The 24187-nt window shown below is 30.3% G+C and overlaps 5 protein-coding genes across 5 annotated transcripts; 2 read left to right on the plus strand and 3 right to left on the minus strand.

Annotated features, from left to right (window-relative positions):
* Positions 1 to 1444: 1444 nt before the first annotated feature.
* Positions 1445 to 1888, minus strand: LOC114402350 (leiomodin-2-like). The gene is made up of 2 exons (XM_028364884.1): positions 1686 to 1888; positions 1445 to 1591 (listed from the first exon to the last, which is right to left on the minus strand). Exons 1-2 carry the CDS (start codon positions 1886 to 1888, stop codon positions 1504 to 1506), a joined length of 291 nt encoding a protein of 96 aa, XP_028220685.1. The 3' UTR covers positions 1445 to 1503.
* Positions 1889 to 2848: 960 nt separating this feature from the next.
* Positions 2849 to 8295, minus strand: LOC114402348 (putative E3 ubiquitin-protein ligase XBAT34). Its single transcript, XM_028364880.1, has 9 exons — positions 7909 to 8295; positions 7639 to 7753; positions 7167 to 7247; positions 6976 to 7064; positions 6790 to 6881; positions 6502 to 6583; positions 6106 to 6208; positions 5280 to 5365; positions 2849 to 3756 (listed from the first exon to the last, which is right to left on the minus strand). The coding sequence occupies exons 1-9, from the start codon at positions 8008 to 8010 to the stop codon at positions 3133 to 3135; spliced, it is 1374 nt and encodes a 457-aa protein (XP_028220681.1). The 5' UTR covers positions 8011 to 8295; the 3' UTR covers positions 2849 to 3132.
* A 3774-nt stretch (positions 8296 to 12069) lies between these two features.
* On the plus strand, positions 12070 to 13224 carry LOC114402724. Its single transcript, XM_028365386.1, has one exon. The coding sequence runs from the start codon at positions 12280 to 12282 to the stop codon at positions 12811 to 12813; it is 534 nt and encodes a 177-aa protein (XP_028221187.1). The 5' UTR covers positions 12070 to 12279; the 3' UTR covers positions 12814 to 13224.
* Positions 13225 to 16733: 3509 nt separating this feature from the next.
* LOC114402613 lies at positions 16734 to 17315 on the plus strand. The gene has a single exon (XM_028365262.1). The coding sequence runs from the start codon at positions 16776 to 16778 to the stop codon at positions 17268 to 17270; it is 495 nt and encodes a 164-aa protein (XP_028221063.1). The 5' UTR covers positions 16734 to 16775; the 3' UTR covers positions 17271 to 17315.
* A 3440-nt stretch (positions 17316 to 20755) lies between these two features.
* Positions 20756 to 23413, minus strand: LOC114403883 (transcription factor MYB13-like). Its single transcript, XM_028367095.1, has 3 exons — positions 23059 to 23413; positions 22698 to 22827; positions 20756 to 21709 (listed from the first exon to the last, which is right to left on the minus strand). The coding sequence occupies exons 1-3, from the start codon at positions 23189 to 23191 to the stop codon at positions 21154 to 21156; spliced, it is 819 nt and encodes a 272-aa protein (XP_028222896.1). The 5' UTR covers positions 23192 to 23413; the 3' UTR covers positions 20756 to 21153.
* Between the last annotated feature and the right edge of the window lie 774 nt (positions 23414 to 24187).

A 24187-nucleotide genomic window follows, 5' to 3' on the forward strand; every position in this document is an offset into this window, starting at 1 on the left:
TATTATATCTTTAATATCAATACCTATATATCAATTAATATTTTATATTCTACCTTACAATTTCGATAACATAGGGTGTGAATTTGAAGACAAAATATAAGTATGTTGCAATTGTTTTTGAAATTTAATTATTGATATGAAGATAATTTACCAGTTTTGTTTTTTTGTTTACTTGGGGTGTTGGTAAAGTATTGTTGTATATGTCTTTTTTTGTTGCTTGTTCTTTACATGATTGAAGAGGATATTTTTGGTGCTACATTTCTTTAATAGTAAGATGTGACTAAGGAATTTATTAAATTTTTTATAAGATTATTCATTGTTATTTACAAACTACAGTGTCAAGCCTCAAGCCTCAAGCCTCATGTCTTGTTGTGTATTTGTATATAATAAGTTCTTTAATATAAAAAAGATATTTTAATAATATAACATAGATTCCTAGAAAAAAGATAATGTGAACTAAACACATTTTTAAATATTCATACGAGAATAAAAAAAATTTCTCAACCAATTTTAATAGTTAAACAAACATATTTTTCTTGAAATACCCAAGAATATCATTTTCATCAATACTCTTGGAAGTAAAATTTCCAAGAATAAAAAACATTATGTGAAACAAACTTCCCCGAGTGTTATGATTGTGTTGGAGTATAAGTATGAAGTGAAGTCTCACACCATGTGATGATGAGAAGGTTGAACACCATTATAAGTAAAGGTAAGACCTATACATTTTTAGTGTTTATCCTTTCCTCAGACACACAACAATTGATATCAGAATTAATAATTCGACTTGGCAATCGATTTAGACGAATAAGATAACGACAATGGATCCTTGTATAAAAAATCTTCCTTGTGGAATACTTGTGGAAGACTATTGAGATGAAGTCTCACATCGTGTATGAATGAAAAGCTGGTCGAACACCATATAAATAAAGACAAGATCCATAAACCTAAGATTTAATGTTTTTGGTTAAGTTATGATATCAAGTTTATGATTATTGATGTCCATTGATATAAATATCTTTGGTGTTTACCCACTAGTATAAATTAGATTTTTTTTTGTGGCTTAATGATCTGATATTTTATGATAATAAAATTCTTAATTATTAGTTTGATCTCTACATTATTTTAAAAGATTTAAGTTAGACCTCAATTTTTTTAAAATACATCATTTTGATATTTTCCGTCCAATTAAAGTGATGCCGTTAAGAGTGTGATTTTCAGCTATTTTTATTTACAATTAAAAATTATAACTATTTTATGGTTATTTAAAAAAAAAAAACGACCGCAGTTTTCATGTGCTGAATCTGAATCTGCATCAGATTTTCTTCAATGGCTTTTTACTAACACTGCCACAGGACAATCTAAATCTGAATCGCGTTGATAATTTTCATGGCCGGAAATCAATGAAATGAATCCTCGCATTGCCTTAAAGAAAAGTTTACCATATAGTAATTATAGATTTTTATTATTGTGTTTAAAAATAAAAGGAAAAAAACGTTGCCTCTACAGGAAAGTTGCAGTGAGGTAGCGCCAAACGACACTGCCAAAGCGAGACCGAGACCTGACCCACATTATAACGAGTGATTCAGATCTGCACCGAAGATAAACCTTAGTAAATTTCCATAATCATAACGGAAACAAAATAATTTGAAAAAATTATTAATGAAAATTGGAGAATCGTATACCTTGAGATGGACGACGGAGGAGGAGGAAGGAGGTTTGTGATTCTTTCAGCGCACGGTGGCGGCGGAGGAGGCGGCTTCTCTGGCGAGGCGGTTGGCGGTGACTTCTTCGATGAGGCGAACGTCGTCGACCAGAGAGAGGAGGTTGAGGTTTTTCGGCCAGCGCATCTTGGCGTAGGAGAGGACGCAACGGGATCTCCATTCATGTATGCAGTTTAGATTTCCAGCGGTTTTATTTTTTTAAAGTAATAATAACTTTTGTGACGGTTAAACGTCATTATCTGTAAAGAAAATACGCGACTAATTAGACGAAAATGATCAAATTAATGTATTTTTTAAAAAATTGAGTATCAAATTAAATCTTTTGCAAATTAAGAACAAAATTTAATCTTTTAAAATAATTTAGGTAACAAATTTGATAATTAAACCTAATGACAATTGAGCAACTCGATCTTTATCTATATTATTAATAGTCAATCAGGTCTAATGGATAATTAACTAATTATGAAGAATTGGATTAAATTAAAAACTAGCATTTTAATCTATGTACTGTACAGGATTTTTTTTTTTACAAAATTTTAAATTTATAATACTTTATATTATTGAATATATAAATAAGATTTTATATTTATATTAAATAATTTAAATTGTGATATAAAATTATTTTAAAATTAAAACATATTAATAATTTTTTGTTGTGGAGGTAACCCGTAAACTGCGTTCTCTGAAGAGGGATAATGCCTGACAGAGAAAAGAGAGTGAGATCCTTAAATACTTGATTTTAATTTATAGGATAGAAGTAAAATATATTAAATATTTAAATATTCTTTATACTACCAACTAACTCTATACCATAATGATTGCTCTTTCTCTTTGTAAAAATCATTTCTCATTTCTCAGAACTGATAAAAGAAAAGAAAAAAAAAAACTCACTTCTCAGTAGTTTATATACGAGACTTACACATACACAATTTGATGACTCGCAAGTTTTTTTTTTTTTTTTTCTTTTTCCTTACATTAATTTGTCGGAGACTAAATAGTTTTTTTACTAAAGACTAAAATTAAAAAAGTTAAGACGACTAAAATAAAATAAAATCATATACTACAGTGATCAAAAAAATTATTTAAGAATTACAAGAATGAAGTGCTTATCTAAACAGTGGACATAAAATGCAGGTTTGGAAACAAACCCCAGGAATCCTGAAAGCTTTATTAATATTTTCATACTATAGTTTCAGAGTTGATCTTCCAGAAGTGCTAATTTGAATCCACAAGTACATATGAAATTTAACTTATTCACAAAGTCCTATGTGGGATTATGATTCTTCTAGTATAGACATTTCTCTGTATGCATTTCTAGCTGAAAATTTTCATTTTTTAAACAAACATGTGTACTGCTACTTATGCCACACGCGTGAACACGCCTAACTCCTTCACACCGTCTCAAATCTCAAACATGATATAGCTTTATGACTTGATCTATCTTAGCTCGACATACAGGGCAACCCCATTTCTTTGATTTCACCTCGTTCAAGCAAGACATGCATCCAGCAACATGGCCACAGGGTATGCATGCCCCTTCTGCTGGAGCATCTAAACATATCACGCATGATGAACTACTTCCACCGGCACTTTTTTCTCCTTCTTTAAGAAGCTTCTCAGCATCTGGAGATGCCATATCAACTGGGCTTAAATCAATTGATGGATACTGAATGGGGCCATCTCCTGGAATCTCATTGGTGATTGGCGGAGCGGATGGATTCAAATCCAAAGCACTAGGATTCACACGGCTTTGGAGGTGCTGAGTATTGCCATCCGGGTTAGCTTCTTGTACCAACTCACTATCACTTGTATTGGGATTTGGTGTGCCAAGAAAACCATGATTGTCTGTGTTCACTGCACTGCTTGAAGAGCTTGCATCAAAGCTTGGCTGTGTATCAGGAAAGGGTGGTCTCTCCTGCATGGCAGACTGAAGGGATGCACTGATGGCCATAGCCAACTCTGTGTCTTCTGCATCTGGTGGTGCTGTGGGTGGACCTGTAGGCACATTGTTTTGCAAGAATGCAGGACTTGCCTGAAAGATCAAAATAGTAATGCATCATGCAATGAGCAAGGAAACCATGCATCAAAATTCAAAAGTTCATTATCTGCAAACCTTCGAAAACATTTTCAAAGTTACAAATAAACTAATGTGAAATAAAAATCAGAATTTCTTTTAATAATGGAAAGCAACAAATAGAAATTGGATAGAAAAAAAATACCCATCAATAAATAAAGGAAATAAAAAAAAAAAAGAAAGTGGCTGTGGTAAATGCTTTGAAGATTTGAATTAACACTGATATGAAGGTCAACTGTTGGAGGAATAAACTAAACCAACATTCAGATGAAAAGGGAATCTGAATGTTTTTACCATTCTGACTAAACTAAAGCAAAGAATGTTTACACTTTGCGCCATGTTTTGGTTCTCATAAAAATAATGAGATAGAGAAATCTTCCACAATTAATTACATCATAACAGTAATATTTGGTAGAAGCCATGAAGCAAATGACTTTGTGATTTTCTATGAGAAAAAAGATCCCTCCATCTTTTAGTATCACATTTATAGAGCATCAAATGCCACGTGAGCAAATTGCAGAAAATTTAATTTGGCCACTCAATAACTTTTTAAAGGATAAGTTAAAATATCTAGGATCAATATTTACAGAAATGATGAGGAAATTAATGAGGATGTAAAACAAGATACAAGCGGGGTAGCTAAAATGGAGAAAGACACTAGGGATTATTTGTGATTGCAAAGAACCTACCAAGCTTAAAGGCAAATTTTATCATATTGCTATACGTTCGGCTATATATGGTAGTGAATGTTAATGGGACAAGAGAAAAAGGTGAGAGTGGCAGAAATGAGAGTGTTAAGATGGAAGTGTGTGACCACACAAGAAAGAACAAGATACGAAATGATTGTATACAATGATATATTAAGTGATTGGACATGCGCGAAGAAAGCCACTAAAAAGCATTAGTGAAGAGAGTAGATTGCATTGTTTTTAGTCATGTGACAAAGGGGAGGAGACCAAGAAGGACATTTGATGAAGCTGTTAAGAGGGATCTTGTGATGAATAATATCTGAAGATTTGATTTTTAACCGAGTCGAATGACGTCATGTAATCCATGTAACCAATCTCACCTAGTGGGATATGACTTTGCAATTTGTGGGGAAAAAAATCCAACTACCCAATAGAGGTTTAAATAATTCAACAATGAAAAAACAAACTATTTTGAGAGAAAACGCAATTTACCCTGCCTCTTTATCATACAACCATTAATCATAGTGAGAAACTAAGCTAAAGTTATCCTTAAACCCAAAATTTCAGCAACACATCATTGACATATAAGTTATCTTAATGACTTTCTTCTTTGGAAAAAAATCAATACTCCTCCTAAGGGATTAACATTTAAGTTACATATAGACAATTATCACGTACTACTTTCCAAAGAAAAACTCTCAAAAAACAGAGAAGAGTGATTATACAGTTACTGTTTAAGCAATGCAAAGCTTACAATCATAATAGAATCAGTGTACATAGCATGTGACATACCTGTGGAATTCCTTTGCAAGCATTAGAAAACCATGTAAGTTGTTGCTTGTCATTCTCACTTGCAGGCCCAAGTTTAATGCGTGTTTCTAGATAGAAGCAGACAAAATACGACAATGTCAAAGCCAGTCAAGAAGAAAGTGTTGCTTTTTTATTTTTTTTATGAAAAATCATAGTTGTCAAACTCTTCAATTGCCTCTTAATATTTATTCCCTAAAGAGTTTAAGATCTTCAGACAAAAACAAAATTAAATCTTGTAACGTCGCTTTTTGTCTCCCAAACTCATTCAAGTTCAAGTTAACTTTGCCAAAAATCAGTTAACTCCAGATTAAACCAGCAAGTTTTCAAGTTAGGATTTGCTCATGGTTTGACACTCAAAACACACAGCTTTCTTCAATTTTGTTGAGTACTTCTGTTGAGTTGCCTCTATTCTGCGAGTTGTATTAACTTTATGCAGCTAATTTTATGTTTTTTATCTTTCATTTTTTTTTCCTTTTGTTCTATTTTAGTTTATGAAGCTAATTTTATGTTTTTTTTATCTTTCACTGGACTAGTATAATATAACAGTTTCCAGAATTGAGATATGTTTTTCATTTCATTACTTTTGTTTGCTTTATTATGTTGAATATTCAATATCGATTATGGATATGCCATTTAATTATGTTTGGGTACTAAGATATATTTCCTAAATGAATTTTTAATGCATGTAAACTTCTACAAAATTAGATTCATGTTTACTTTTCTCCATGAGTTTACCCAACTCTTGAGTTTGACAACCTTACAGGAAAGGAGAAAGAGCAAGGAGAAAGAGCACAGTATAAGAGAGTACTAGTAGTGTGATTAACAACTGTCACTGACGGATCAGACTGGTGAAGCTTTGGTTCTTGTAAATCGGCGTTCCACAGTCCAATAACAGTATGTGGTTGTGCATCCTGCTTATTTTATTTCACGCATTAGAAAATACGTGCAAATACGTATAATGATATGGAAAGAATATTCAGAAAAAACAAAAGCAGTAAAGCACCAACTCTAAGTCTTATGTGATAATTTTAACTGCAAACATATATTGTTAAAAGCATTTCAATGCTCCTATTATAGTTTTTTTGCCCACATTGCAGAAAAGTAAAATGATTTAGTATCTCAAATATCTTCACTTTAATGAAAAATAAACATGTTATCTTGTGTGTGTTGTGGATGTATGGAAAAATGATTAACTAAGGAATACCTGCAACCTAGAATATATGGCAAGCTCCAACTTGTAAGGTTTGGCAAGAGTACGGGAGCCAACTGGTAAAACAACCACCCAACTGAAAATAAAATTAATCAACAGTGAGCATAATCATCAGTTTTGTACAAATAAAAAGTTCATCCATAAAACAATTGAAGAAACTAATTTGCAGGTTGTGTGAATGCAAGCCCATCCATTAAGCAATAAAGCTAGAACAACTAGCCATAAAATAGCAAATGTGAAAGTGAACTTAGATGCTTCAACGATATGTCACATGATACCCACACTTTCTTTGATACCAACTGAGGAGCTACTACTTCTAGAAACCCAGGACCATGAAACTCGCGCAACCAACCGGAGAACAAGCATAGATGACTCTACAAGCCAACAAATCATCATTTGAAGAACTTAGATGCTTCAGGTATCAAGATAAAGAGAAGGAATTAATGTTACATTACAAAAGTTTTGTACCTCAATTGTACGAACAACATTGCTGTGTCCTTTGGCCCTGGCAACCTCAAGAGCAGTTAGACAATCATCATTCAAGACTAAAGGATTGGCTGCAGTCAGTAAATCCCATATAAATAACATTTATTGGAGTTTCTACAATTCAAATGAATGGAAATAGTCACGTTTTGCATATTATAGACACTTGACCATACCTCCATGCAAAAGAAGTAAGTTAACAATACTATCAAAGTCCCTTTTAGCTGCATGATGCAATGGAGTCCCACCATGACGACCTAAACAACAGATGAAGCAAAAGCAAAACAAAAACCAAGTTCATTGTCCAATTTCCATTAGAATTCTCGTCCGGAAAAATTAAGGATGGCAGCAGAGAAAAGCAAGGCAGCCATCTCAACTAAGGAATCTACAGGCCATGTAAACATCTAAAACCAGACACCTCATTACTAGAAAACTCTGAGGATTATATTACTTTTACTACCAAGTATTGAAATTTATCAAATGGCAATATACCACAGCATTCCTGATTCTCAGAAATTGTTTTTTTTTTTTATCAGCAAAATTGTAATCATTTAATTCCCAATTAAATTCAAAGCAGTCAGCACCCTTTCCCAATAAACTAATTAATTTAGTCTGAAACCATAAAAAAAACCGAAAAGAGAACAATACCAGGACGAAATGCATTGACATTGGCTCCAAGTTCTATCAAAGTTTTGGCAACATTATAAAGCTGAGGATTCATACAAGCAACAATCAAGGGGGTTTTCGCATCTTTGTCCCTCCACTGCATCAAATATCAACACAATCATCTCAATCAACAGAAAAATGCAACCGATCCAAACCCAGAATCATCATCCTCTGAACCACGTCCACCACTATAACTATAATACAATAATAAAATTAACATTTTGCACGGAAATTTTGCCCAAGTTCCATTACCTCTAGGCCTGCACCTTCTCTGTGAAGGGTTTTGATTCCTTCGGCGTTCCCATAACTGACTTGCTGGTAGAGCAACTCGTCTTTGGATTGCCCTTGCCCCATCGGAATTCAGAAGCAAATTAGGTTTTTTTTTTGTTTTTTTATTTATAGATTTCGCAGAAAATATGAAATGAGTATTCTGGTATAAGGGGAAGGAAAACTGGGCCCGAATTAAATCAGAATTTTTTTTCCAGGAAAATATGAACTGTCCGGGAAAATGTATACAGCAGTGTAAGGTAACACCGTAACGGATAGTGAGAAAATACGATAATGGATCATGGAAGGACGAAGAAAAAAAAAAGAATTATTATTTGCAAGTGTGTGGGGCTGAAAGTGTAAATAACCAATTGAAACAAAATATGGCAAATGAGAATAATATATATATATATATATATATATATATATATATATATATATATATATATATATATATATATATATATATATATATATATCTTAAAACCAACCGCGTTAACGCCAGGAATAGTGATTGTTTTCTTAGGAAAGAAGGAATAGACGCTTTGTGTGATGTTGCAGCAGCTTAGATATGCACTGAACTGAAATCATGTGAGTCCAGTCAAAGACACTATAATTGATAAGAATAATAAAAATGATAAATAATCTCTTTTCTGTGTAATTCGCTAATAAATATGTTCCTAAAGGATAAAAATATAAAATTTGGTTTTAAAAAAATATGAGAAGTGCTGACCGTTAACTTCTGTCCATCATCATTAACCTAAGTGACACATAGCGATAAATTTGGCACTGAATTAATGACCAACTTGGTCATCTCTTTTGTAATATAATATTTTTTGACTTTTTATTTTCTTATTTTGCCGATAAATATATCCCTGAGAGATGAAAATGCAAACTTTAGTTACGAAAAGTGTAAAACGTGCAATAAATATATCTAAATGTTAATAGTAGATTGTAACTAATTATTATAATTTGAAAAAATTTATAATAAATGATTTTTTTATCGTTTTATAGTAATTTTTTTTTGTGTTGATAGCATTTATTCAAGAGTTAACAACCAAATGATTATTTTTTTTTTTTAGTTGAAGAAAAGTAAAAAGAATTCGTCAAAGCAATAAAAATTCACTTTTCATTGGTAATATTTTATGCATGTCTCAACCTTTGATGAAATTTAAAAATTATATAACGAAAACAGACACTTATCGGTGTGATATAGTTCTCTCAAAATTTTGTCGCAATAATTATAAATTTTTTAAAATTATAACAATTAGTCACAATTTATTATTAACGTCTGGATGTATTTGTCGCACTTTTTACACGTTCTGGGACTAAATTTTGCATTTTCATCTTTCAGGGACACATTTGTTAACAGAGTGAGAAGACAAAAATTTTTAAAAAATATTATATGACAAATATGTCTCTATGCTATCAATTAGATATGACAATGTTGTTAATCATTTTAATGACAAATTCATCCCTCTACTACGTATGCTATTCTATTAACGGTGACAGATCGAAGTTAACGGTCGGATATATTTATTCCACTTTTTACACGTTTTGGAACTAAATTTTGTATTTTCATTTTTCAAAGATGTATTTGTCAACGAATTACACATTCAGAAATAAAAGTAACTATTTACCTTAATAAAAATGACAAAACATCATAATTATATTAAATAGTGTTGAGGTATTTCATCTTAATCAAAGGTCTTTTTTTAAAATTTTAAATATATAATTATATTAAATATTTAAATTAAGAATTTTATGATTTATGTTAGTTTTATCTATCTTAAACAATATTATTTTTAATAAAAAAATGCCTAAATTTTTTAAAATTGTCTGCTTAAAAGCTGATCATGATAAAAAATACTTTAATCTACCTCAAATTTTCTGTTTTATAAATTTTTATTTTAAAATTTTGATAATTTTTAAGGATTTAACGATGATGTACTAATACTATAAATATAATTACAAAATGCCATGAATATAACTTTTAAAATAATTTTATAAAATTAACAAACTGATGAATATCATCCATGATGATTTGTGAGTGTAAAATATTTACATTTCATAATCTTTTTTCTCATTTTTCAATATCTGTTTATATTTTTTTCATTAATTTTAGTTAGTTTAGTGTTCACATGAGTAACAAAATGAAAATGTTATTTAAGATAATTAACGTGATTTTTTATTAGAGATAATTAAAGTAATAAAAATATTTTAAATTAGTTTGAAAAAAAATCATAAGCAGATAATATCAAATAATTTTACACAATCATCTATAAAAAATTATTATATATAATAAATTTATTAATTTTTATAATAATTATTTTAAAAATCATATAAATAATTATTTTGATTAAATGATAGTGTAATTTTTACTGTAAATACATATTTATTAAATTTTAACATTGATCATGGTCCAATGATGAATATTTAATTATTTATTATTTCCATCATGATTTGATCTTTCTTTTTCTTTTTCCTTTTCAATTTTTAACTTTTTGCACAAGAGTCCTCTTGTGTGCAAGGCAATATAGAGCCATTAGTGTTATTAAGGGAGATAAATGTGTGTATGTTTCTTTTTTTTTCTCTCTCCTCATTTTGGCATTGTTATGCAAACATAACATATGTGTTGCCATTTTTTTTGGGTACAATTTTACTATTAGCCTTCTTTTAACTCTTATTTATAATTTATGTATTTTGGTGATGGGATGCAGAGAAAAACTTGATAGAATATTATTGCATAATAGGTTATTAAAAAAAAAATCTCTCTCTCACCACTGTCTATTCAGAAACTAAACAAAAACCAGTAAACTTAAACGAAAACCAGTAAAATTAGATGGAATTATGAAATAACAAGTAATTTATCTAAAAAAAATCAATTTTTATTTTGTCTTCCCCAATTTTTCTATTCAAGCTTCACCACTGTCTATAGTTTTCTTTCCCCTCTAACTCACATAAATCAAAACTAAATAAGATGAAATAGAACATTTCAACAATTCTACTATACCAATACGCTAGTATAATAAAAAAAATAAATAGATAACTCTATTCTTGCCTTAAGCTAGACTCTTGAGTCTTGATAGTTCCTACAGATTGGGAAATGCTTATAGGAAACCAACACATAAATCAATGAAAGGGTAATAAAAAGGTACATATCTCTATTCTTACTGTGACAAGGATGAGAGAGTTAATAGTTCCTACAGATTTGAAAATGCTTATTGGCAACCCAACCAACACATAAGTGATAAATCAACGAGATTATATACATGCCGTACAATTTGTAGTAATCGTTATTCAAGCAAAGTGGAAACAAGTGGCTGCTATTATCCCATGTAATTGACTGTCAAACACAACCTAACTATACTGTTAACAAATCTGAGGGAGAAAATCGGAGCTATATCTTAAAAAAGAAATTGAAGACTTAAAGTTCATGCCGGCACTTCCCTCCCAATCTCATATGGTGGGGTTCACGGAAGTGAGCTTTCCTTATAAACTTAGCAAACAAGGTTGCTTGAAAGCTGTCAATTATGCCGAAAGCGACATACTTGCACTAAAAAATTGCATTTTTTTTTTAATTTTTATCTGAATACATTTCAACTTGTACCTATCTTTCTTGACCAATATCTCTGAATATTTGATTTTGTTTGGAATATTAAAGTTGGAACTGATTTAATTTGATTTAGAATTTAATTATCAAATATAAGATTTTAAATTGACGGGTAAATCAACCTTCATGTACAAAGGGTAGTCTAATTCAGGTTGGTTGAACATAACACACGAATTACCATAAATCTCCTTTTAATTAATTTATACGGATAAAAAAAACTTTATTTTAAAACACTTTATAAATAAATGAAAAGTATGTTTTCAATATAAAAAAATAATCCTTAACCTTAGTTAGAATAGGTAAAATGATCAGTATATTAAAACTAAAATCAAATCAAAATTTATTGAATTTCCAAATGCATAAACCTTTAAAGTAGAATTTTTTCTAAATAAAATCAATTCATATTTTAAACTTCCCTAATGAATAAAAGAATCATAATTTCTTCTGATTAATGATTAGTTATTCCTATATAACAGACTCATGTTCCACATTGGATGCAATAATATAGAAATCAAACAAATAGTACTCGAGTGATTCTTTTGACTAATGATGTCGCAATGTGACACCACACCACAAAGATAATGGAGAGACTTGAGGAGAAAGAAATTACATAAAAACACTGCATCAAAACTCCCTCCACCATAAGAACAATTTCTTAGTTCTCAAAGTTCTAACTCTCCCACCTGTTTTAGACAACCTCGTTCCAGTCCCTTCTTTCCAACCAAAAGTGTTTTAGTTGGGATATGTCTCGTCTGAGGCTAGGAAAGAAGCTCCAACCTGCTAAGAAGGCTTGGAAGAGCTTCTCCAACAAAGTGCAATCAAAAGTCCAAAAACTCAACATTCCTAAAGCCATCAAAACCACCTTCAAACGCCTTCTTGCCTCCTTGCACTCCCTTCATTACCTCATACGCTCGAGAGGTCGTCGTCGGTCTCTCGCTTCTAATAATTACCATGTTCATGTTCATGTTCATAGCAAGAAGAACATATCTGCCATAAGCATAGATGACCTCTTTACTGAGCCTGCTTCTTCTTCTGTGCATGCACATGATCAAGGGGAAACAAGCAGAGGCAAAGAGGTGATAAAAAAGGATTTGGCAGAAGGGAGCAGTGACATGAATACTATAGAGGATGCATGGAAGGCTTTGGTTGCTAAGTCACCTCAGCTACACGTGGATCAGAAGGCAGAAGAATTCATTTCCAAGTTTCGTGAAGATATGAGGCTTCAGAAAGAGAGGTCTTTGCTTGAATTTCAGGAGATGCTAGCCCGAGGTTCCTGAAATTTATGTGTGTTATTCATACTGACCTATGGAACATGGTTCTATGGATTTTCTTTTAAGGTAGCCAGTTTAAGTGGATTTTGCCAAAAAAAACTGTGGCAGGATATATATCTATTCTTTAGGCTTTTGTAAGGGATTATTTACCCTCTTTACATTGTTTTTATTCTTCATTCTCCTGTATATCTCATCAAGGATGCATTAACATCTAGAAAACTCAACGTAGTTGCAGGACCTTCTTTTAAGTGTCAAAGATAAAGCTTTCCCGTGTTATCTGTAGGTAAAAAGGCAGAGTATCGAGGCCAAAAAAATTAGGACTAAGTGTTTGTAAAAAGGGTCTTACTTTTTTGCTGGGAAATTGTTTTCTGAAATGGAAAGGGGAATTAGCAATAAAAGTTGTAGCATTGTGCAGAATTGATAATTAACAATTTACGTTATTTTCATTTTGTTAATTTCTTGAGTTGTGCACAAGAAGAAGAAAATATTATTAATTTCTTGGTCTTAAATTCATAGTTTTCTTCCTCTGTGCGAATATTTAAAAGGGGTGCTGGTTTTAGTACATGGTAAGTGGTATCGTATATGCTGATTTCGGGGGAGATATGATGTTAATTTTGTTAAAAGGCCAAGCTAAGTTGAGAAACTGAATTACCGTTATGAACGTTCCAAGCTAAGTTGTTCCCCATATTATGCCATTAAGAAACTATAGCTTCTCAGACATGAGACGCATTGTTAGAGTTTCTAATGACTGGTATAGTGGCCACCCCACAGTTATACTTGGCTCACAAGATCCTTACCCTAAGCTCCCTTGGAACATCTTCAATGGGGATTTTTTTTGAAGGGTTTCTAAAGTTTTTTTTCCATTAGAGTAAATCCATATAGTAGGAAGAATTTTTTAAAAATGAGATTTGTATCTTCTTAAAAAAATTATTTCTTACTAATAAAAAAATATGATTCTAACTGTTTTTTTCCTTCAAAGTTATTGTGTTTAATTATTTAATAATTTAAAAAATATGGAAGTGTGATTTTTTTATCATTAAAACAAAATTATATATAGATTTTTTATGAATGACATGATATTGTGAAACTAAAAAAGTATTGTGAGAACCCTAAAAATAACTTAAAATTTTTTTATTGGAGATATTCCTTATTGCTTAGGGTTGCATATCATATCCCAAAAAATAATATAAACATATATCATATCCCAAAAAATAATAAATTCATAATTAAATAATATAAACATATTAAAGTACAAAGAAATAGACATAATATTTATAAGTTGAGTTTAATTTTCTGTATCTAGAATTTGTACTCAATTTTTTGTTCGTGCAATGGAAGGCTTGGAAGACCGTTCTCAATTATGCTCGCATCTTTTTCTTGAATTGACACACTTAGGATATCTTATAAGATATTTATATAAACAATCTAACTTCTGTCACCTCAATTTTAAATAATTCAATTAATTTTTTCTTTCTTATATTTATTAATAAGTTATTTAATTTATAAATATTACATTTTTCTCTCTTATATTTAATATAAAATTAAATAACTCATAACAATAGTTGATTATAAGAGTAAAATAATTTTTTTTGTTAAACAACACATTAAACAACTCTCATTATATATAAATGCTACAAACGTTTATATTTTTTTTATTGAGTTAAAAAATCATATTATTGTACTTGTGCACAAAATAAAGTTGATTACATGCTAATAATTCATGTTATATGTCATTCCAACTCTCCCCTTTCTCCCCAAAAAGTATATCAACTTAAAATGATCGAAAACGGGTAGGAATAATGATAATGATATCAATTTTAAATATCTTATAACAAGCAAATATTTATATAGCCTAATAAGTTGGGATTTGGTTGAATTACTTTTTCTATTTGAATATTCTCACTTTTTCAACATTTTTAGAGAAATGAATAACTGTGATTGTCTCAATGTAAAAATTAATTTTATAAATAAGTATATTTCAAACATGCGTAAAAATGAAACGACATGTGCAAATGCATAGATTTTTTAATTTACTGGTATATGGAGGCCTAAAAATTAGGACTAAGTGTCTCTTTGAAACCATTGGAATCAATTCCTATTGTAACACGATTTAATGTAAAATCTGTAATTGAAATTATTTTTGACATACATTCCATTTATGTTCAATAATTCAAAATTAATTCTATCGAAATTAATTTTATTCAACTTTAAATAATCAAGTTTTAAATGGGGTTTGAAGAACGAAAGGAGTTTTATTATATACATAGATAAAGAAGACACTTGTTTCATGAAATCTTATTGGATTCCTGCATAGTGGAAATAATATATTTTTTCTTGTTTGTTAGAAGGTGATAAAAAAATATTTCTAGGAATAATTTATTCCTAAAAATACATACTACACATGTTTTTGCATCTTTCTATTTTTAAAAGGGATAATTGTTTCACGAATTTGATTATATTGAAAATGTTATTTACATCAAAGATATGTGGTACATACTTCTAATTCTTGGAAATGTTCTTAAATTTAATTTAACTTAAAAATGAAAATATTAGTCAATTAAATAAATGAGGTGAATAAAAAGAAAGAGAAAATTTATTTTAAACATTCTCATACTTAGGAATGTAAGATTCTTATCCCGAATATGAAGATAGAGAAACATGTACAATATAAATTTTTGAGAATGAGTTATGCATGCGAATATTTATTTTACCTTTTAACAAACATGAAAATATATATTTCCATATTCACATTCCTGAAAATTCAATAAAATTCCTGAAATGTTCCAAAGGAGTGAGAATCTTATATTTTTATGGGAATATTTAAAATAATTTCTCATTTTTCTCTTATTTTACCTCATTTATTTATTTACTTAATATTTTTGTTTTAAACTAAGATACATTTTAAAAATTTTCCAAGAATGGAAAGCATTTACTAAACATCTTTTGATTTGATTTAGAATTTAATTATGAAGATTTCCACCCCTTTACAAGAGAATTTGAAAATACGAAAACATTTAGAATATAGATTCCTAAGGATGAGTTATGTCTGCGAATATTTCTTTTACCTTTTAACAAATATGAGAATATATATTTTCATGAAAATGTTTAAGATAATTTTTCACTTTTCTTTTATTTTATCTCATTTATTTCTTTATTTAATATTTTTTTTAGATTAAAATGCATCTAAAAACATTTTCAGGAATGAAAAATATTTACTAAACGTCTTTTGATTTGATTTAGAATTTAATTATCAAACATAAGGTTTTTAAATTGATCGTTAAACCAACCTTTATGTTTATATACTTTAATTTTTTTTAACCTTTTGGTTCATTAGAAAAAAAAGACTCTAAATAATTTAAGATTTATCTGTTAGGTGACTAAATATAATTAAGAATTATTTTTATCAAATATTAAATTACTATTCGAACATAATTTTTCAATGATTTCACCTTAACTTCAACATATTAATCTCTTATGTTTAATCATTTGAATTTAAATACTTTATAAATAAAAATGAAAAGTATGAGTTTAATAAAAAAAATTATCTTACAAAAAAATATAAAAAAAAATTATTATCCTTAGTTAGAATTAGAATTAAAATAGGTAAACATATGAGAATAAATTTATCAGTTTATTAAACCTAAACTAAAATCAAATCAAATCAAAATTTTGCTGAGTTTCCAAATGCATTAACTTTTAATTAAGATTATTTTCAAATAAAATGAATTCATATTTTAAGCTTCCAAAATGAATAAAAAATCATACATAAATCAAATCATTTTTCTTCTTTTGATTAGTTATTCCAAATTAACAGACTAATGTTCCACATTCGATGCAATAGAAATCAATGGAGATAATTGAGAAGAAAGAAATTATATTAAAACTTCCTTCACCTTATTCTCCTACCTTGTGTCCAATCCCTTCTTTTCTCTCATCTTCTTTCCAACCAAAAGTGTTTTTGTTGGGATATGTCTCGTCTGAGGGTAGGAAAGAAGCTTGAGCCTGCCAAGAAGACTTGGAAGAGCATCTCCAAGAAAGTGCAATCAAAAGTCCACAAACTCAACATTCCAAAATCCATCGAAGCCACCTTCAAACACCTCCTTGCCATCTTGCACTCCCTTCATCATCTCATACCCTCGAGAGGTCGTCGTCGTTGCTCTCTCCCTTCGAATAATTACCATGTTCATCATTGCAAGAAGAACATGTCTGCCATACGCATAGATAACCTCTTTACTGAGCCTTCTTCTGTGCATGCACATGATCAAGGGAAAACAAGCAGAGGCAAAGAGGTGATCATTGACAGTAGCATGGATACTATAGAGGATGCATGGAAGGCTTTGGTTGCTAAGACCCCCGAGCTTCACGTTGATCAGAAGGTAGAGGAGTTCATTGCCAAGTTCCGCGAAGAAATGAGGCTTCAAAAAGAGAGGTCTTTGCAGGAATTTCTGGAAATGCTAGCCTGAGGTTGCAGACATTATTATTTATCTCCACTATTCTGTGTGTTACATTTCGATTTGCTTTTCTTGTTCTTCATTAATTTTCGGTTCTGTTGAGGTGGATTTTTCCAAAATACTTTGACAGGGTATATATCTATTCTATAGGCTTTCGTAAGGGATCTTTTTTTTTTATTTTATCTCTTTATATTAATTGTTTGTTTTTTATTCTATACTCATCAAGTGTGCATTATTAGCATGTATCGGGTTTCTATACTATGCACTAGCTCACTTGTTTCTTATAAGAACGACTAGAGGTATTAAATTACAAAGCTCTTTTTATCTGGTAATTTTCCTCAAAATGTAGTTGCAGGACCTTTTTCCCTTATTATCTGTAAGTAAAAAGGTAAGGCAGAGTAGGGAGACCTAAAAATTTAAGAAAGGTTACATGTTAAGTCTCTTTTATTTACTTTAATATCTCTCCACCAATCTTCCAAAGAGATAAATAACTTCTCTTTTAAATCTTATGGTAATATATATATATATATATATATATATATATATATATATATATATATATATATATATATATGGAATAAGATTTATTTATATTAAATCTCAGTCACTCAATTTAAATAATTTAAAGACTAAAATTAATTCACTTAAAAAATTTAAAAATTACAATTAGCAAGTGATGTGAGTTGATAATTTATAATTAAACTAATCTATCAAAAACATTAATAATAATACTAGATAACATTTTTTCATGATATTTGTCAATCTTATCTATATTAAAATGAGAAATTTTGACAAAATATAAATATTTTAAAATATACTAAAATGTGAATCATTTGATTATCTTTTTATTGTTGTTTAATTTAATTTGATATAAATGATTTTGATTGGTAATATATAGATATAATTTAAATGTTTAATCAATAAAAATCACATTTTATATAAAGTTATAAAAATCGTAAAATAATTATTAAAATTATATTAGTGTAGTTTAATGTCTCTTTATATATATATATATATATATATATAATTCTTATCTCTACTCTCAGCTTATTAGTAATCGTATTTTCTTTTAATTTCATAATGTGATTTATAAATTAATCTTATGTAATTTACAGAATATTAAATATTTCACTTGTGAGGATCTAAAGTCTTTCACTTATCAAACTCCTTTTTGGATTTCAAAATTTGGTTCAATAACTTACTAAGTTAAAGAATATCTTATTCTCTTGCATATATCCAAACTTCAATAATAATAAAAAAAAATACCACCAGAATCAATAACTTTATCATTATCCAATAGGTATAGGTTGATTACGACAATTTTAATACTATTTGGTATAGGTTGAAAGTAGAGAAACACAATGATTAAGGTAATGGTTTAAGTCTTTAAGAGAAGGTCTAATTGTAATGAGGTAAAGGTTAGGCTTCGACTTGACATCAATGGGCCGGTGAGAATGTCATTCATATAAAAAGCAACAAAGCAAAAATTTCTTTTGGTCTCAATCCACATGAAAAGACGAAGTATTCCTAAAAACATTTTCATATATGAACAGAATAACTTCCGTCTTTCAAATTCTTATCATGGTTTTAGTTTACTTTTAACCTTGATTCCATTTATTAAAGTTCGATTAATTTTATTCATAATTAATCTTTATCAAAGGATTTGCTATCTTTAATATAAAAAAATTCCAATCATATTTTTTATATTCACAAGGTTTCAATATGAGACTTTATTTAAGAAATTTAAGTTTAATTTATCTATTCAAATCAATGATATTTTGGTATTCATCCTTAGCATATGTCATGCTAGATTATAATTAGTATTTCTTCAGGCATAACCTTTTCAAGGTAGAAGAGTAGTTAAGTATAGTATTAACTTCTCCAAATTAAAACGATAGAATTTATTTTCACAAATCTCCTTTTTGCATAGACTTGAAATGATGTACACGTTGAGGTTTAGAACGCTAGCACTCAAGAAGTGGAATTGTTTGTGATTATATACGCTCTCAAACTAAAATAAATAAAATAATAAGCATATTAGAGGATCAAGCAGCTTAGCAGAGGATATTCTAACAAGATTCTCAACCATTTTTAAGGTTAAGGCAATATGTTAGTTGCACAGTGCTAAATTCTTGTAACTTTTTGCTCAAAAGACTTAAAGGTTAATTGTCTACAAGTGAGAATTGAAAGATTGTAATATTCTTCTGACTTCTGAGTGAGAATTGCAAGTCAAGTGCCCTTGGAAGTTTCCTCTGGTAAAATCTTTACAGAGTTAATCTTCTATTTATTTTTGAAGAATATACAAATAAAAAATCAATAATTAAGACTTGAATCAATATATAGAACGAAGAGAGCTCCAGAGGTTACACCTTCCTATATATGTCAACAACGAAGAAGGAAAAATTAAAAGACAAAGATGTTGTAACTTATACATTAATTGGGTATTTAACATTTTTGTCTCAACCTGCAATAGAGAATGCCAGAATTAAATACAATTATGCAAAGCCAAATGAAACTAGCGCCTAATTACAAGAATAAACCATGAGAAACATCTTCATGTTATTCACATAACAATTGTGACTTATTTTATTTATGTTTTTTTTACTATATTAGTTTTAATAAAATTAACAATTGATCAGAAATCCATTTTAAAAAGAAAAGTGCTCATCTGCCGAGTTTGCTTCCGCAAATAAAATGCCAAATTGATGTTAGTTTGAAGGCCAACAAGTTTGCAAGTCTTCTAAACATGCACTTGGTCTTGGTCCTATCAAGAAAGAAACCACGTACTTTTTCAATAGTATACCCTTAACTTGGTTTGGAAAAGTAAAAAGAGCTCATTTTCTCTGGATCTAGTAATAAAGTTGAATTTAAGAGACACTAACCGAAGTGGTATCAATCAGTTCACATGGAAAATATTTTTCATGGCCAACACCTTTAGGTCACCACTCATCAATGTGTGGAAGTGGAACTCGTGTGAGACTGTTGTGAGATCTATATCAATATCTATATCTATATACATATACATGTAAGTGATGTGTGTATAAGCACATTCAAGATAAGATATGATGAGCTTAGTCGATCTAAGTTAATAGGTTTTCTTACACCTCTAAGCATTTGACCCAACCTTTGTGAGTATATATGCAATTATTCTCAAATTGTTTACTAAATAATGATCCAGATTTTTTCATAGATAAATTATGATCCACTTTGATGCTAAAATAATATTAATTGCATTTTAATTTTAATTTTCTATTTAATGTGAAGGTTGAAATTTGTGGTCCAAAATATAGTGCCATTAACCCATCCACATGTCCAATGAACAGTTTACGTTGGCAGCCAAAATATTTTCTTTCCGTCATCCAACAAATCGATTGCAAGTTGCAATAAAACCAAATTCACAATGGACTTTTTTCAAATCTGATCATCCATTTCGGTGTAAATTATTCTTTCATGCATAATCATGCCAATAAAAAAACCCGAAAGAAAATGCACAAGAAAGCTCAACAAGGGGCATAAATTTTTTGAATAATTCACATACTTAATACATCATTTATTGATATTACAATCAAGTAACTCTAGCCTAATTAAACTATAATTTTCTAAAATACAAAAATGTTAGAGCATCGCTGTCTTCAACTAAAAGAAAGAAAGTCAGTGATTTCACTAGTAGATTACATGTGTACATTACATATCATTAGCCTTTTCGCATTACTCTGGCTGGTTTCTTTGTCAATGGATGCCTCTAGATCTTGCAGCTGGTGATAATGCTGTCCCCACACCAGAAATTATCGTACCCTTTAGTTGTAACGGTCAAATTCAAGCTATACCATTTCATTTAAACTACTCTATCTGCCAAATTTAATAATACCCTCATTCAACGTGTCACATGAAAAATTCAGAACTCTGACAATTCTATTGAATCATTGGTCCTGGTGAATATGTCATACCAGAAATCCATGCCATCATCAAAGTTTGAATCATAAGCATGACTCTGTTGGAAAGTTTCCTCATAGTTAGCAAAAGGGTATTGAAGTGGCATGTCATTTGAGATTGTGATCAAAGATTGTGATGACATGGTGGGGGTTTCATCATCAATTGCAGCTTCTGACCAAAAGCTCTCATCTATCACAGGCATTGTTTCCATAGACTCTATGTCTTCACTCTTGATAATATTTTTGCTGTCACCAACCGTGACTGATGAAAAATCACTACTAGAAGTATTGCATGCTGTTGATGTTGTGTCCATTTCTCTGAATCTAAGATGAGCAGGTTCTGATTGAGTTATGATGCTGGAATTGGAATCAGAACGTTTAATTTTTGGCTTAGTGGCTCTTTTGGAACTTGGCTTGGACTGGTCTGATTTCAGCAGCCTCTTCTTCAAATTGGTGTGCCAAACATTTTTTATCTCATTGTCAGTTCTTCCTGGCAATTTGGCTGCAATTGCTGACCACCTGAAAATAAGGATCAAAATGGTTAATTATTATATTAATGAAATAATTGCGCGAGATTCGCGTTCCCATTGTTTAATTCTAGCGGGTCAGAAAACAACAAGCATCGATGTTGTCTTAATTGAAGATTACAGGGACAGTGAATCCCATGCTCATATTGGTATGTACGTCTAACACATGTTGTAGTTGCATGTGCCATAAACTGCCACACCATGTTTCGTGCAAGCATCAAGGCAGATCTAAATTCTAATTGATCGGAGATTCGCGACCCCACCTTTTATTTATTTTTTTAAACACTAACAAGTTTTTATAGGATATTGGTTAAGAAACAAAGTAAAAATGTTTTTACTGGAGAGGTAGAACATTGCATAGTCCATGATCTTTTTTAAGTTCTCCTATGATTTACACCATAAATATTTTTTTATTTTAATTCCGTAATTAATGTGTTAAGGGTACTGGTTAGCAATATCTTTAATTTTTTATTTATTGGTTCTGATGTTTTATAGATTAATTAATGACACACTGGTATTTTCTTGATGCACATAATTTGTTATAGCAGCATATCAGCATAATTATTTCTCCTGCACTCTTTGTATGATAACTTGCACCGTCAAAGGTGGAGGATCATACCTCGATTTTCTCGTGCAACACTGGAGTCCCCATTATAGAATAAATATTCAATAACACAACCTTTTCATTTTAATTTTCTTCCAAGTTGACAATTATTGCCCCTGGTCCCTACCACTTCAATCTTGTTTACTGTTTAGTATTATCTATCAAGGAAAAGGGAAACTTAAGAAACACAACCGCACATTCATATAATTTCAGCAAATTAAAAAAAAAAATCATTAACAGCATCACGTGTAAACCAGGAATTGGATGGGTGGCATATATGCATGATGCTTTGTCTTGTAAAGCTTTTTTGATGATAAGTTAATTAGCATGATTAATGTCATATGGGTTCAAGGAAGGAAATGATCAGTGAATATACCTGTTTCCCAACATCTCATGCAGCTTAATGATAGTTTCTTCTTCTTCAATTGTGAAATTCCCTCTCTTGATATCAGGCCTCAAATAGTTAATCCAGCGGAGTCTGCAGCTTTTCCCACACCTTAGAAGGCCTGAGCAATTTATCACAGAATTTAGAAGAAGAAAAAAAATCAACACACATGTATATCTTGATGCATGACATTCAATAAGCTTTGAGAACCATAAAGTTTAATTTATAGCACTAAATGTCAAAATCTAGACAAGGCTAGGCCATTTATACACATACTATGGTGTATAAAAGCATGTCATAAATTGGAGATAATATTTGTTCAATTGAAGTAATTATAGAACTATAGAAATACCTGCTTGCTTTGGGAGGGCACGCCAATTGCCATGGCCATGTTTTTGGATGTAAGATGTGAGAATTTGATCTTCCTCGGTAGCCCAAGGACCCTTCTTCAAACCCATCTTTTCACAACAAGGAGCTCTCACCATCTTTGTGCTCTGGTTTTTTTATGGTGAAAAATAAAAAGGAAGATGGAGGAATGTAGTAGTACTAGTATATGCTAGAGTTCTCACACTCTAGCAAGCTAGCTAGTTCTTTTTCTCTTCCCCGCTTCAACTTCGTTTCCAAAGACCCGTGTGCTGGCTATTTATCCTTGGATATTCCGCACGCCATGACTAGAATGGTCCAACTATAGGAAACACATATTTCCATATTCAAACTATTTAGTAGTTTCCGCGAAGGAGGTTTTTCTTCTCTCTCTCTCTCTCTCTCTCTCAGGCACACACCGAGAGAAAAGAATAATAATTTTTGCTATTTTTACCTGTATTGAGACTTGGGAGTGGAAAAGACTTAATGGCTTGTCACTTTGTTAAATGACTAAGGACAAGTTTGGCACACATTCATGGTAATCTGCCAACCAATTGAATAGATTCCTATATACTAGTAATATAATTCCACGTTGTTTTATGTGTCAATTCAAGTCCTTATTAGCTAATAGGCGAGTAAAACAATATCTAATGATTAATGTTCTTTATCTTTACAAAATTTTACCTACACAATTTTTCAATTAAAACTCCTTCCAGCCAAAATAATAGTTGTTGAGGTAGATTGGGCAAATAGCATTTTTCTGTAGCTAACTGGGAGTGTAATACATATTGTTTTCACTTTGAAAAGATGAGGTTATCCATTAAAAATAGTATTTACAAGGTAACATTAGTTTTGACATTGACAATAATACACAAAGAAAACACAATATTTCATATTGTATTTTTTAAAAATATAAAAATATTTAACATCAGTTAGATGACGCTAAAAATGTATTTTTCTTAGAACTAGGTTACCGCTAATGGGTAATTAATGAACTTGATTGTTTGACTTAACGTCTTGTTAGCATCCGCTAAATTGATGCAAATTTCATTAATGTACTAGCATAGCACTCGCTAAATAATACATTTTTGCGCCCAGACCCTTCTTCTTTCTTCTTC

Source organism: Glycine soja, chromosome 20 (genome assembly GCF_004193775.1).
Source record: "Glycine soja cultivar W05 chromosome 20, ASM419377v2, whole genome shotgun sequence".
Lineage (NCBI taxonomy): Eukaryota > Viridiplantae > Streptophyta > Magnoliopsida > Fabales > Fabaceae > Glycine > Glycine soja.